This window comes from Balaenoptera physalus, assembly GCF_965194825.1.
Source record: "Balaenoptera physalus genome assembly, chromosome: 2".
NCBI classification, from domain to species: Eukaryota; Metazoa; Chordata; class Mammalia; order Artiodactyla; family Balaenopteridae; genus Balaenoptera; species Balaenoptera physalus.
In genome coordinates, this window is record NC_138883.1 from 10,606,933 (window position 1) to 10,622,596 (window position 15,664).

At 34.1% G+C, this 15,664-nt stretch overlaps 1 protein-coding gene across 8 annotated transcripts in view; it reads right to left on the reverse strand.

Annotated features, from left to right (window-relative positions):
* The window catches only part of PPP4R4 (protein phosphatase 4 regulatory subunit 4), a 116,790-nt gene that overhangs the window by 6,357 nt on the left and 94,769 nt on the right, over positions 1–15,664 (reverse strand). For 7 of the 8 annotated variants that reach the window (XM_082449191.1, XM_082449190.1, XM_082449197.1 and 4 more), the window contains 6 exons: positions 13,028–13,069; positions 12,853–12,927; positions 7,663–7,732; positions 7,145–7,228; positions 6,746–6,839; positions 1,529–1,599 (listed from right to left, as the gene is read on the reverse strand). In XM_082449191.1, coding sequence (XP_082305317.1) covers positions 1,529–1,599; positions 6,746–6,839; positions 7,145–7,228; positions 7,663–7,732; positions 12,853–12,927; positions 13,028–13,069 — 436 coding nt within the window. The remainder of the gene's footprint in view (positions 1–1,528; positions 1,600–6,745; positions 6,840–7,144; positions 7,229–7,662; positions 7,733–12,852; positions 12,928–13,027; positions 13,070–15,664) is intronic. The other variant, XM_082449192.1, reaches the window with a different exon arrangement.

Here is a 15,664-nt window from a genome sequence, read left to right on the forward strand (position 1 = left end):
TAAGTAATGAGCACATTTTTCTAATCAAGAAACCTAGGAGATATTTCATTCAACCTATTCCCTCTCCCCAAAATAATACTGAAATTTTAAGATAGAATACTTTTCAAATATAATAATAAATAATTTACCCTTATGAGAGACATGCTTTTATTTAAGGCTTTGGATGTTAAGTTTTAGAATCTGCATATCATACACAAGCCTGCCTTGTTTTATTACTCTTCACTTTACTGCAGATAGAACAGAAAATGCGTTTTTTATAAATTGAAGGTTTGTGGCAACACTGCGCCCAGCAAGTCTAACAGCACCATTTTTCCAACAGCATTTGCTTGCTTCTTGTCTTCGTGTCAGATTTTGATAATTCTTACAATATTTCCAACTGTTTCATTATTATTATATTTATGGTGGTCTGTGATCAGTGATCTTTGATGTTACTATTGCAATTGTCTTGGGGCACCATGAACCACACTCACATAAGACGGCAAACTTGGGCTCCCCTGGTGGTGCAGTGGTTAAGAATCCGCCTGCCAATGCAGGGGACACAGGTTCGAGCCCTGGTCCAGGAAGATCCCACATGCCGCGGAGCAACTAAGCCCGTGCACCACAGCTACTGAGCCTGTGCTCTAGAGCCTGTGAGCCACAACTACTGAAGCCCGCATGTCACAACTACTGAAGCCCATGTGCCACAACTACTGAAGCCCGCGTGCCTAGAGCCCGTGCTCCACAAGAGAAGCCACCGCAATAAGCCTGCACACTGCAACGAAGAGTAGCCCCCGCTCACTGCAACTAAAGAAAGCCCACACAGCAAGGAAGACCCAACGCAGCCATAAATAAATAAATAAAAATAAAGTTCCCTTTAAAAAAAAAAAAACACTTGTCAAAAAAAAAAAAAAAAAAGACAGCAAACTTAATCAATTTATGTTGTGTCTGTTCTGATTGCTCCACTTACTGGCCATTCCCCCATCTCTCTCCTCCTCAGGCCTCCCTGTTCCCTGAGACACAACAATATTGTGCCCAATAAAGGCCATACCTCCTTGTTCTGTGTTGTCTACGGCTGCTTTTACTCTGTCACCAGAGTTGAGTAATTGTGTCAGAAACCGATTGGCCAACAGAGCCCAAAATATTTATCATGTGGCCCTTTACCCCTGGTATAAACTTTCAAATACATAATATTGTAACTGTTTAGCAGCATATGATCCACAGTGAAGCCCTGTTATTTTTAACTTCCTTAAAAATTATTGCAAAAACTTTTAGTCTATGCCTCATTAGGTCCTCAGACCATGGTAAAACCTATCTTATGTTGTCCTTTTCCTCTTTTGCAAATATTGAACTCTGACTCTTGACACAGTGAAAACAAAATAGTATTGTTAAGCATCTTCTTAATTGCTAGGGAAAAGTTTAATTTCTTTGCTATTTGATAAAGATATAAATTTAGGGAAACTGTATCTAGAAATAAAGAAATGGGTCATTTAAGGAAAATCATATTTTATTAAATTTAACAATTTTTTGAAGAGCTCAGATTTCTACTTACCAGTTAGTGAAATCACAGAAGTCTTTGTTAACCCTGAGACAGAAGGTGTATATGCTGCTGTAGAACTTTTACTAGAAAAGAACATGATTTAGTTAAAATACAAGAATATGCTTCTTTCAATCCCAGTCATCTAGCACTAGGTCTTTCCTAATCTTTTTTTTAATGCTTTCCTCTACTTCTTATGAAACATGCTTGCTATTTTTATTTCTCATTTATTTTTTGCATTCCATGCCTCACAATAATTACTTTGTCTTTAACTTAAAATCATTTCCTTAAACTTCTGCTACATCAAAATAACAGGTTTTCTATTGATGCTCAGCCAAAACAGGTAATATGGATAAAATTTTCCTGGAAATAACTTATCTTTAGTTCTAATCTCTTTTGTCCATCTGGAGATCACCTTATTGGCTAGGAACTTTAGAAGGATCTACCAATAATGTCCAAAAACATAGCTGAAAATCTAGAATAAGCTTTTTATTTAATCTTTTATAAAAAGATAAAAATAATAAAAGAAAAACATTATTCCCGTAACATGTTATTTTTTTTGATAAATAGTTTTGAAGACATTTATGTTCCCTTAAAATTACTTTGTTTGCCACTTGATATACAGCTGTTATATACTATATGTGTACAATATATATAAAATTCATGGTCATTTAATTTATGCTGATTCTCCCCTAATCTTAACTGTTTATAATTTTGTGTTCTGGGCCAAAAGGGAGACTACGCATTCATCTACCATCAGGAGAACTCTGTTGTCACCACTTTACCACAGAAACAGGCCAGTGGCTTCTTTACGGACAGAGACAACACTAGCAGAAAACGGGTGTCCACATCCATTTAGTAAATGGGGCACGTTCATCCCCATTTAGAAGTTGTGTGGCATAGGTGATATAGCATAAACAGTACACGAACTCCATGATGTTGTTATAAAGCATCAGGGCAGTAGTCTTCCTAGAATTCCAGGATACCTATTTCTTATGCAAATTCGTAGACTACTTTTTTTTTTTAACATGAAATCTTTATAGAAGATAACTTAGAAATTACTGACCTATAAAAACCTAAAAATTAATCCTGATTTTATTTAATAATGTAAACATTTCACATAAAGACGTATGACTATAAAATGAAAATTATGTCAGAACAAGACCCATATATATGCCGTCTACAAGAGACCCACTTCAGACCTAGGGACACATACAGACTGAAAGTGAGGGGATGGAAAAAGATATTCCATGCAAATGGAAATCAACAGAAAGCTGGAGTAGCAATATTCATATCAGACAAAATCGACTTTAAAATAAAGAATGTTACAAGAGACAAGGAAGGACACTACATAATGATCAAGGGATCAATCCAAGAAGAAGATATAACAATTGTAAATATTTATGCACCCAACATAGGAGCACCTCAATACATAAGGCAAACGCTAACAGCCATAAAAGAGGAAATCAACAGTAACACAATAATCGTGGGGGACGTTAACACCCCATTTATACCAATGGACAGATCATCCAGACAGAAAATTAGTAAGGAAACACAAGCCTTAAATGACACATTAGACCAGATAAACTTAATTGATAATTATAGGACATTCCATCCGAAAGCAGCAGAATACACTTTCTTCTCAAGTGCACATGGAACATTCTCCAGGATAGATCACATCTTGGGTCACAAATCAAGCCTCAGTAAATTTAAGAAAACTGAAATCATATCAAGCATCTTTTCAGACCACAACGCTATGATATTAGAAATAAATTACAGGAAAAAAACTGTAAAAAACACAAACACATAGAAGCTAAACAATATGTTATTAAATAACCAATGGATAACTGAAGAAATCAAAGAGGAAATCAAAAAATACCTAGAAACAAATGACAACGAAAACATGACGACCAAAAACCTATGGGATACAACAAAAAGCAGTTCTAAGAGGGAAGTTTATAGCAATACAATCTTACCTCAAGAAACAAAAAAAATCTCAAACAACCTAACCTTACACGTAAAGCAACTAGAGAAAGAAGAACAAACAAAACCCAAAGTTAGTAGAAGAAAAATCATAAAGATCAGAGCAGAAGTAAACGAAATAGAAATGAAGAAAACAACAGCAAAGATCAATGAAACTAAAAGCTGGTTCTTTGAGAAGATAAACAAAATTGATAAACCATTAGCCAGACTCATCAAGAAAAAAAAGGGAGAGGACTCAAATCAATAAAACTAGAAATGAAAAAGGAGAAGTTACAACTGACACCACAGAAATACAAAGGATCATAAGAGACTACTACAAGCAACTATATGTCAATAAAATGGACAACCTGGAAGAAATGGACAAATTCTTAGAAAGGTATAACTTTCCAAGACTGAACCAGTAAGAAACAGAAAATATGAACAGACCAATCACAAGTAATGAAATTGAAACTGTGATTAAAAATCTTCCAACAAACAAAAGTCCTGGAGCAGATGGTTTCACAGGTGAATTCTATCAAGCATTTAGAGAAGAGCTAACACCCATCCCCTTCTCAAACTCTTCCAAAAAATTGCAGAGGAAGGAACACTCCCAAGCTCATTCTATGAGGCCACCATCACCCTGACACCAAAACCAGACAAAGATATCACGAAAAAAGAAAATTAGAGGCCAATATCACTGAGGAACACGGACACAAAAATCCTCAACAAAATACTAGCAAACAGAATCCAACAACACATTAAAAGGATCATACGCCATGATCAAGTGGGACTTATCCCAGAGATACTAGGATTCTTCAATATATGCAAATCAATCAATGTGATATACTATATTAACAAATTGAAGAATAAAAACCATATGATCATCCCAATAGATGCAGAAAAAGCTTTTGACAAAATTCAACACCCATTTATGATAAAAACTCTCCAGAAAGTGGGCATAGAAGGAACCTACCTCAACATAATAAAGGCCAAAAAACAAATCCACAGCAAACATCATTCTCAATGGTGAAAAACTGAAAGTATTTCCTTTAAGTTCAGGAACAAGACAAGGATGTCCACTCTTGCCATTATTATTCAACATAGTTTTGGAAGTCCTAGCCATGGCAATCAGAGAAGAAAAAGGAATAAAAGGAATCCAAATTGGAAAAGAAGTAAAACTGTCACTGTTTGCAGATGACATGATACTATACATAGAAGCCATCAGAAAACTAGTAGAGTTTACCAATGAATTTGGTAAAGTTGCAGGATACAAAATTAATACAAAGAAATCTCTTGCATTCCTATACACTAAGAACGAAAAATCAGAAAGAGATATTAAGGAAACAATCCTATTTACCATTACAACAAAAGAATAAAATACCTAGGAATAAACCTACCTAAGGAGACAAAAGGCTTGTACTCAGAAAACTATAGGATACTGATGAAAGAAGTCAAAGACGACACAAACAGATGGAGAAACATACCATGTTCTTGGACTGGAAGAATCAATACTGTGAAAATGATTATACTACCCAAAGCAATCTACAGATTCAATGTACTCCCTATCAAATTACCAATGGCACTGTTCACAGAATTAGAACAAAAAATTTTACAATTTGTATGGAAACACAAAAGATCCTGAATAGCCAAAGCAATCTTGAGAACGAAAAACAGCTGGAAGAATCAGGCTCCCTGACTTCAGACTATACTACAAAGCTACATTCATCAAGACCGTATGGTACTGGCACAAAAACAGAAAAATAAATCAATGGAACAGGATACAAAGCCCAGAGATAAACCCACACACCTATGGTCACCTAATCCATGACAAAGGAGGCAAGAATATACAATAGAGAAAAGACAGTCTCTTCAGTAAGTGGTGCTGGGAAAACTGGACAGCTACATGTAAAAGAATAAAATTAGAACACTCCCTAACACCACACACAAAAATAAACTCAAAATGGATTAAAGACCTAAATGTAAGGCCAGACACTATAAAACTCTTAGAGGAAAACATAGGCAGAACACTCTGACATAAATCTCAGAAAGATCTTTTTTGACCCACCTCCTAGAGTATGAAAATAAAAACAAAAATAAACAAGTGGGACCTAATTAAACTTAAAAGTTTTTGCACAGCAAAGGAAACCATAAACAAAACGAAAAGACAACGCTCAGAATGGGATAAAGTATTTTCAAACAAAGCAACTGACAAGGGATTAATCTCCAAAATATACAAACAGCTCATGCAGCTCAATATCAAAAAAAAAAAACAACCCAATGAAAGAATGGGCAGAAGACCTAAATAGACATTTCTCCAAAGCAGACATACAGATGTCCAAGAAACACATGAAAAGGTGCTCAACGCCACTAATTATTAGAGAGATGCAAGTCAAAACTACAATGAGGTATCACCTCACACCAGTCCGAATGGCCATCATCAAAAAATCTACAAACAAAAATGCTGGAGAGGATGTGGAGAAAACGGAACCCTCCTACACTGTTGGTGGGAATGTAAATTGGTACAGCCACTATGGAGAACACTATGGAGGTTCCTCAAAAAACTAAAAATAGAATTACCATATGACCCAGCAATCCCACTACTGGGCATATACCCAGAGAAAACCATAATTCAAAAAGACACATGCACACCAATGTTCATTGCAGCACTATTTACAACAGTCAGGACATGGAAGCAACCTAAATGTCCATCAACAGAGGAATAGATAAAGAAGATGTGGTTCATATATACAAGGGAATATTATTCAGCCATAAAAAGGAATGAAATAGTGCCATTTGCAGAGACGTGGATAGACCTACAGACTGTCATACAGAGTGAAGTAAGTCAGAAATAGAAAAAGGAACATTGTATAATATCACTTATATGTGGAATCTAGAAAAATGGTACAGATGAACTTATTTGCAAAGCAGAAATAGAGACACAGATGTAGAGAACAAACTTATGGATACCAAGGGGGAAGAAAGGTCAGAATGAATTGGGAGATTGGGATTGACATAAACACACTACTATGTATAAAATAGATAACTAACGAGAACCTACTGTATAGCACAGGGAACTCTACTCAGTGCTCTGTGGTGACTTAAATGGGAAGGAAATCTAAAAAAGAGGGGATATATGTATACATATAACTGATTCACTTTGCTGTACAGCAGAAACTAACACAACATTGTAAAGCAACTATACTCCAATAAAAATTAATAAAAAAATAAAATAAAAATTAAGTCAAAATGTGAGTAGCTGACAGATCATACCCAGCACACTTGTCTAAGTTGCCATATTTTGCATGAAAAGCTTGATTATTAAAAGACTGGCTTCGAATCAATTTGGATTTCTTGATTTCTTTGCCTAGGGTAACAAGCAAAAGGAAAATGCAATTGTTTAGTTCATCAGTTCATCCTTAGCTGCCCCAACCCCATTTCCTCTCCAACTCCCACAATTTTCAGTAAAACACTGACAGGTGTAGCTTCCTTTCCTTAGCTTGACCTGACTGGTGTATCTCTTACCCCTACTTCCCATTAAGAACCATCAAAACAACTAACAGTAAAAGGCAAAAGGTGCCTTCAAATAATATATCTCAGCTCATGGAGTGACTTCCCTGTTAATTATTGTTTAGGAAAGGAAAAAAGGAGACACAAAAACAAGTTTCTTACTTGTGGATTGGGTGCCAGAAGTGGGTCCGGGGACAGAAATGGGGATGTTCTTGGGCAGAGTTGTTGGTGTCTTGGTGTCTCTACCTAAAACAAACTCTGATTTAAGTGCTATAATTTCCTCTGAGTTCTTATTAATCCCGATACACATACAAGGCAACGCAGAGAATATGAATCACTATCCCTAGTGAAGCAACACTCTTTTCCAAATCTTACTTTTCATATATTTAAATATTTCAATCTTAGTTATTCAGTGATCAATTTCACAATCTTATTGCTGTTACCAAACTTCAAACTTTCCTTAGAAGGATCTGAACCTCCACATTGATCCTCACCATTTATTCATGTACTCCTAAATCTATATCACAGTTAGCAGCCAATTTTTGAAAACAACTTTGATAAATGAAAGAAAGTGAAGTGATTTTTCATATTAAATTAAAAACTAAGCACGGTCTCTCAGCATGCTAGGATGCAACATCAGTTGGGTACCTTGGTGATAAAGACATGCGAAAACTACTTACGTTTCTTTTCAAAGGTTTTGTCACTCATGGGCCTCCCATCATTTTGTTGCTTTTCTTTTTCTAATTGTTCCTATTAATAAAACAGTATCTTAGCATTAAAAGTAAGCATTAGATTTAGAAAATTGTTCTAATCAGAAATTACTCTAAGCTTTAGAGGTACAGATACAGTTCACAAAAATACGTAACAGAAGTAATTTGTTTTTCCAAATTAGTGTCTAAAGAAGTCACAGTTCTTTCAGATTTGTGTTTTTTTTAACATCTACAGAATTGTGCCCTTGGAGGCTTGTCAAACTAAAACAATGAGTTTAGTATCATTGTTGTGATGAGCCGTTAATTTCTACAACATATTTACTAATTCTCATCAGCAAAATGTGTTACTACTGGCCCTTTCAATTTCTGACTGATACATGGCAAAATAATGTTCTTCTTTTAAAAGAATGAGAGAAAAAGAAATGATCTTTTAGATATTATTTAAATGTTCTATTGAAGTATAATACACATAGAGAAAGTGCACAAATATAAGTGTACAGCTCAATAAATTTTCCCGAAGTGAACACACCCATATAATCAGCTCCCAGACCAAGAAACAAAATGTTACCCAAACTCAAAGAGTTCTTTATCCCAACAGTATAGCCAAGAAAAATCAATAAACATATCAAGTTCTGAACAAACATGGCATAACTGACATGTACAGAACACTACAATCAACACTGGAGAACATACATTCTTTTCAAGTGCACATGTAAAATAAAAAGGCAGAGAAAATAGACAAGATAAAAAATTTTCCACATAGAACTGGACTGCATAAAAAACTATTAAATAAAAATTCTAAAACTGAAAATAAAACATGCAAAACTGAAAAATATCACTAAGTGAGCTTAACAGTAGTGTTACCTGCTTCATCTTTTCCTCTACTATCTTGATCATATTAATCACAGTTGTCTTGAAGTCCTTGTCTGCTAACTCTAATATCAGGATCATCTGTGGATCTTTTGCTATTCTCTGATTTTTGTCTTGGGTTTAGGTCATTAAGTCCTAAAATTTTTTAGAATCTGCTTATTCTCTACATCTTCTACCACTGGCAATCCTGAACTCTAATCTTTGGCTTAGACTGCTGAAATTATGCAATTTGCTTTTCAGAGGATTTCCATTTAAGTTTTTAATCTCACAGCATAATTCTCTGCAGAAAAATAGACAATATAAAAAAATCAGAATTTTAGAACTGACAAATAGAGTAATGGAAATTTTAAAATCAGTGGAGAGGCTCAGCAGCCAAATGCAGAGGGCAGGAAAAGAACTGGTGATACTGAAGATGGATCAACAGAAATTATTCACTCTGAGTAGCAGAGTTTAAGGAAAAAAAAGAGAAAGAAAGAAAGAACAAAGCCTCATGGACCTGTGGGATAATATCAAAAGATTTAACATATGTGCAATTGGAGACCCAGAGGTATAAGAGTGAGAAACTGGGACAGAACATATATTGAAATAAATAATGGCTCAAACCGTCCCAAATTTGGGAAATGATACACATTTACAGATTCAGGAAGCTCAGCAAATCCAAGACAGAACAAATTTGAAGCTAATCATGCCTAAAAACATCACAAGCAAACTGCTAAAGACAAAAAAGAAAAGAAAAAATCTTGGAAGTAGCCAGAGACAACATTATATAGAGAAGAGTAATAATTCAAATGAGAACAGATATTTTATCAGATGCTATGGAGACCACAACACAGACAGAAACACTTCTTAAAGTACAGTATAAAAAAGACTGTAAACCCAGAAGTCTGTATCCAATAAAAATATCCTTTAGAGAGAAAGGCACAAATAAGACATTTTAGATAAAGGAAAATGAAGATAATTTGTTACAAAATACTTGCACTCCGAGAACTTCCAAAGAAAGTTCTTCAGGCTGAAGGGAAAAAATAAGAGGGAAATTTGGGTCCTAAGCAATGAATGAAGAGCACTGGAAATGGTAAACATCTGAGTAAACACACAGGTTTACTCTCTTAAGTTCTTCAAGATACATATGACAACTTAAAGCAAAAATTATCACACTGACTGGTGGGGTTTTCAGTGCAGATGTAATTCACATGACAAGTGTAACATAAAGAACAGTATGGAGCAGGTAAAGGGTTCTGTATCACTGTTAAATAAAGTGGTACAATATTAACAATAAGAAGACTATAAAAGGTTAGGTATGTCTGCTGTAATCTCTAGAGAAAACACCAAAAAGCAATTCAAAAGAAAAGGGGGGGGGACCGAAGAGACAGAGAGAAACACCAATCACTAAGATAAAAATATAACAGGGGGTATCACCATAGATTCTATATACATTAGAAGGATAATATAAGAATATTATAAACAACATATGCCAACAAATTGGACAGCTTAGATGACATGGACAAATTGGGGGGGGGGGAGCAACTTATCAAATTGACAAAAAGGAAAGAAAATCTGAATAGTTTTATAGCTATTAAAGTAATTGAATGAATTATCAAAATCTTTCAAAAATGAAAACTTTGAGTTTCACTAGTGAATTCTATCAAACACTCAAGGGAAAAAAAAACAATTTTATACAAAATTTGTCAGAAAATAGAGGAAGTGGTAATACTATCCATCTCATTTTATGAGGCCAGAATAACTCTAATACCAAATTTAAAAGACCCAAGAAATGACCCCAAAAATTATAAACCAGTTTCCACTATGAATTTATGAATACAAAGGCAAAATTCCTTTAAATAAATTAGCCAAGCATCCAACAGAGGAGAAAAGGACAATATATCATCACCAAATAGAGTTTAACCCCAAAATATAAAATTGGTTTACCATTTGAAAAATCAATGTAACTCAGTGTTTTAACACAATGAAAGTAGAAAAACAAATATCATTTCAGGAAATGCAGAAAAAGCATCTGACAAAATTCAACAATCATTCATAAAAACTCTCAGCAGACTAGGAATAGAAGCGATAAATGGCATCTATATTAAACCTATTGGTAACACCATACCTAATGATGAAAGATTGAACTGCTTCCCCCTAAGATCAGTAAAAAGACAAAGATGTCTACTTGCATCACTTTTATTAGTCAGAGGTCTCTTATTATACTGGAGGTCCTGGACCTTTTAATACAACAAAAAGAAAGAAATAAAAGGCACAAACACTGAACAGGAAGAAGTAATCCTACTGTACTAAAAGATGACATAATGGCTCGGGTAGACTGTCCTATTAAATCTAAAAACCAACTTCTACAACAAATAAGCAAACTTAGCACATTTGCAAAATACAAGGTTAATATACAAAAATCAATAGTATTCTTAAGCTCCAGCAACAAAAAACTGGAAAGTAAAACTTTAAATTACACTTCCATTTACAATGCCAAGACACGTAATATACTAGAAATAAATCTAACAAAAGACTGCCTTGAACTCTACACTTAACTCTACCAAAACTAAGTAAAGAAGACTAAATAAATGAAGTGATAGACAATGTTCATGGCTTGGAAGACTTATATTGTTAAGATGGCAATTCTCCAAATTGACCTACAGATCAATGCTAATTAACACAATCCCAACTAAAATTCCAGCAGGCTTTTTATAGAATTTGATAAACTGATTCTAAACTTTGTTTCAAGATGAAAAGGGCCTCTACTGGCCAAAGCAATTTTTTAAAAAGTTGGAAAAGTTACCCTACCTGATTTTAAGAATTACTATAAAGTTATAGCGATCAAGATAGTTTGGAATTGCCAAAAAGATAAACCTATAAATTACTGCAACAGAATGGGAGTCAAGAAACAGGCATATGTATATATGGACAATTGATTTTTTTAAAAAAGGTGCTAAGGCAATTCAATGGGGAAAGTAAAGTTTTCAATAAATGGCATTAGAATAATTGCTCATTGAGATGGAAAAAATAAACATATATAAAAATTAACTTGAAATGAATCATAGACCTAAATGTAAAACCTAAAACTAAAATTCCTAGAAGAAAACATAGGAAAAAGTCTTTATAATTTGGGGCTAGACAAAAGATTCTTAGAACAAAAAAGCATGAACTATGCTAAAAGAAAAAAAGGATAAGTTAGACTTCATCAAAACTAAAAACTTCTTCTCTTCCAAAGACACCATTAAGCACAGACTCCAAGAAAATATTCATAAAATGTATCTCTGACCAAGGAGTTGTATTCAGAGTTTATAAAGAACTCTCACAACTCAGTAAGAAGATAAACAAAAACCAATTTAAAATCTGAAAAGAGACTTCATCGACTAAGATATAAGGATGGCCAACACACAAAGGAAAAGATGCTCAGCCTCCTTAGGCATCAGGGATAAGCAATTTGAGATAACATTACATACCCACCCTCTAGAGCATTAGAGAGGATACGGGGTAACCGAAGCTCTCCACCACAGCCAATGGGAATGTAAAACGGCACAGGCACTTTGTAAAACAGTCTTTAAGTTAAGTGTAGTTTACCATATGATCCAGCCATTCCATTCCTAAGTTATTTCCCCAAGAGAAATGAAAACTTATGTCCACTCAAAGACTTCTTCACTAATGTTCCCAAGCTAGAAGTAACCCAAATGTCCGTTACGATGTGGATAAACACATTGTGGTATATCCGCGGTATGGACTACTACTCAGAGATAGAAAGGAATGACCTCTTTATATGCACAAAAACATGGATGAATCTCAAAGTAATCATGCTGATGGAAAGAAGCATGACCCAAAAAGGTACTAACATATGATTCAATTTATATAAATTCTAAAAAATGCAAACTAATTTACAGTGACAGAAACTAGATTAGTGGTGGCTAGGGACTAGAGTAGAAGATGTGAATCACAAAGGGGGCACAAGGAAATTTTTGAAGGAATGGCAACATTTGGTATTTTATATTCTGGTTTCATGGATATGTCTATATGTCAAAATTCACCAAATTGCACACTTTAAGTATTTGCAGTTAATCATAAGGCAATTATACTTCAATAAGGTAGTTTTTTTTTTAAAGGCTCTCAAATGTAGTTTTCCTTACAATTCATAAAAGAACATATTTCAAAAGGTCAGGATTCTTCTTTAGTCATTTAGGGAAAATAAAAGTAGTATGAAACTAAAGGAAATTATTGATTAGATTTAATAACAAAGCACAGTTAATACTGGTCAGAAAAGAGTATGTGTGTGTGCGTGTGAAAACATACCATTTCCAAAAGAAGTAGCTCTTCTCTCTCTTTCTCTTGATCCAACAAATCTTTTTCATAAAATTTTTTCTGAAACTAAGTTTAAAGTTTAAAATGAAATTGTGAAACATTAATGATGAGTCTCTGCCAATTTTTAAATATTCCTTTCAACATAAGGTAAAGAGAGTGTACTCACAGCGTCCATGGACATTTCCATTCTGTCCAACTCTAACACAGTCTGCAAAGAAAATGTTTTAAATTATTCAACAGTAATTAAATTAAATCAACTAATGATTTCTCAGAAAGACTCCTTTTCCAGAGGGAGGATCAAAGAAGAGACTTCTCCACTATGTGAAAGGCTTTCATATAACATGTGATTGATTTAAAATTTTTTTTTCTCCATTGTAAGAATTAAGTAGAATTTCAATTACATTTTGAAGATAATGAATAAAAAATCAAACAGCAAAAAAAAAAAAAAAAAAAAAAGAAAGTCTCTAAAGTTCATCCCAACTCTATGTTGTGTTTTTAATCAACCTCTATATATTAACACCAGGATCCACTTAAACTTTTAAAAGTTTTTCAACTTAAGAAAAGCAAGTGTAGGGCTTCCCTGGTGGCACAGTGGTTAAGAATCCACCTGCCAATGCAGGGGCCACAGGTTCGAGCCCTGGGCTGGGAAGATCCCACATGCCGTGGAGCAACTAAGCCTGTGCCCCACAACTACTGGGCCTACGCTCTAGAGCCCACGAGCCACAACTACTGAGCCCGCGTGCTACAACTACAGAAGCCCGTGCACCTAGAGCCCATGCTCCGCAACAAGAGAAGCCACCGCAATGAGAAGCCTGCGCAGCGCAACAAAGAGTAGCCCCCACTCACCACAACTAGAGAAAGCCCGTGCACAGCAACAAAGACCCAACACAGCCAAAAATAAATTAATTAATTAATTTTAAAAAAAAAAGAAAAGCAAGTGTAGAGGATTACTTTAAATACTAAACACATGCAATTTAGTTTCTAATAACTTCCTGTGCCACTCTTTTCTGAACCTTCAGAAATACAATATAATTTTTGAATTTTTAAAAAAATCTTTTAGCTAAATATATACAAAGCTAGGTATCATTGGGCTTAATATCCTTAGTTCCTTGCCACAGAAACTTTTGATTATTATGACATTTTAACCAATAGAAAAAACTTTACTCTGAAAGCATTCTCTTAATTTAGTATTTGTCTTTCAGAATACATCGGTCTGCAATAAATTATTTCAATCAAACAATGGCCCATCTAATCCAGGGTTCTGTCTCTGATAGAGGACAGTACTTTTTTACAGGAGTAACTCTGATGGCCAGGATAAAGTACATTTATTCATATGCCCAAAGCTATCCATTGCAAACATAATATTTATTTGAAATTTTATTTTTATGCTGAAATTTATGAAAATGTTATAATTTATGGCATGAAATAGCCCTTTTAAATGAAATTACTTTTCATCTTAAAAAACTGACTAAACTATTTCATTTTTAACCCAAAGCTTTGAATAGCTTCCTGAGAGTTTCCCATACCAATACATCAGTTTGATAAACATTATACTATAGAATTTTCATGGGACAGACTGACTGCCTCATGTGACATGTTCTTAAAATAAGGGCTGTACTCCAGAATAATCCATTGAAAGTTAATAATCTATCAATTTAATTATATCATTTTTGCCCCTATTTATGGGGTCAGCTTGAGTTACCTCTTCAGTTAATAAATTCTCTCAAAAAAGTAAGTAACTGTCTCATGTTTACTATTTTGAAAGTTAACTCCATTGCCTACACTTCTGTAATTAAACGGTAAAGACAGAAATATCTGGTAGAAACAAATGTTATGTGTATCTATGTTTTTAGATTTAGATGCATGTCCAGACTCTGGGTATTTCTGATTATTTCAGTTAATGAAAGAAGAATTTACATTTCAGTAAAATAAAATTATACTAATTAATACTAAGTTATCAAATCACTTTATTAAAAAGTTCCTTATGCAACATCTGGCAATGATCTCTAGAGGAAAAAAAAAAAAAAATCAAAGGACTCTTTTTTTTTTTTCTCACCATTGACACCAAGTTACTTAAGACATTAATAAATTAACTTCTCTCACTACAAATAAATGCCCAAAAACTATGTGTCCTGAACTTCACATTCAGATTCATAAAAGTAATGATTTTTTTCTTGAATTTTATTTTATTTATTTTTTATACAGCAGGTTCTTATTAGTCATACATTTTATACACATCAGTGTATATACATGTCAATCCGAATCTCCCAATTCATCACCATAAAAGTAATGATTTTAATTTGACATAACCTTATAAAAATATTAGTTATATACTCAACCAAAAGGTTTTAAAGATTATAAAGTATTTTAAGGTTTGACTTCACTAACCCAAATGTTTACTGTGTTAGTGTTCCAATATTGCCAAACAATCCATATAAGATCACACGCTAAAACAAAACAAACAAAAACCAATAAGACACAACGTTACATAATTGAAAAGTGGTAGGGATCTATATTCAGCCCTGGTTCTGCCACTTACCAAGAAGATCTTAAGCAAACATTTGAACATTTCTAGGTCTAGAGCTTCTGCAAAGTCCAACAGATCACTGAAGGCCCTTCCAGCCCTTTCAGGGCTAAGTTTCTATCAAATGTGACTTTCCCAATTATACCAACAAAGTTTTCCCAATTCTAATCACTTATAAAGAGTCTGGTGAATGAAGTACTCATTCATTATTAGCTGAACAGTATTTACTGAGTACCTAAAATGTAAGCTCTCTCATAGAGCTTATATCACCAGTAATAA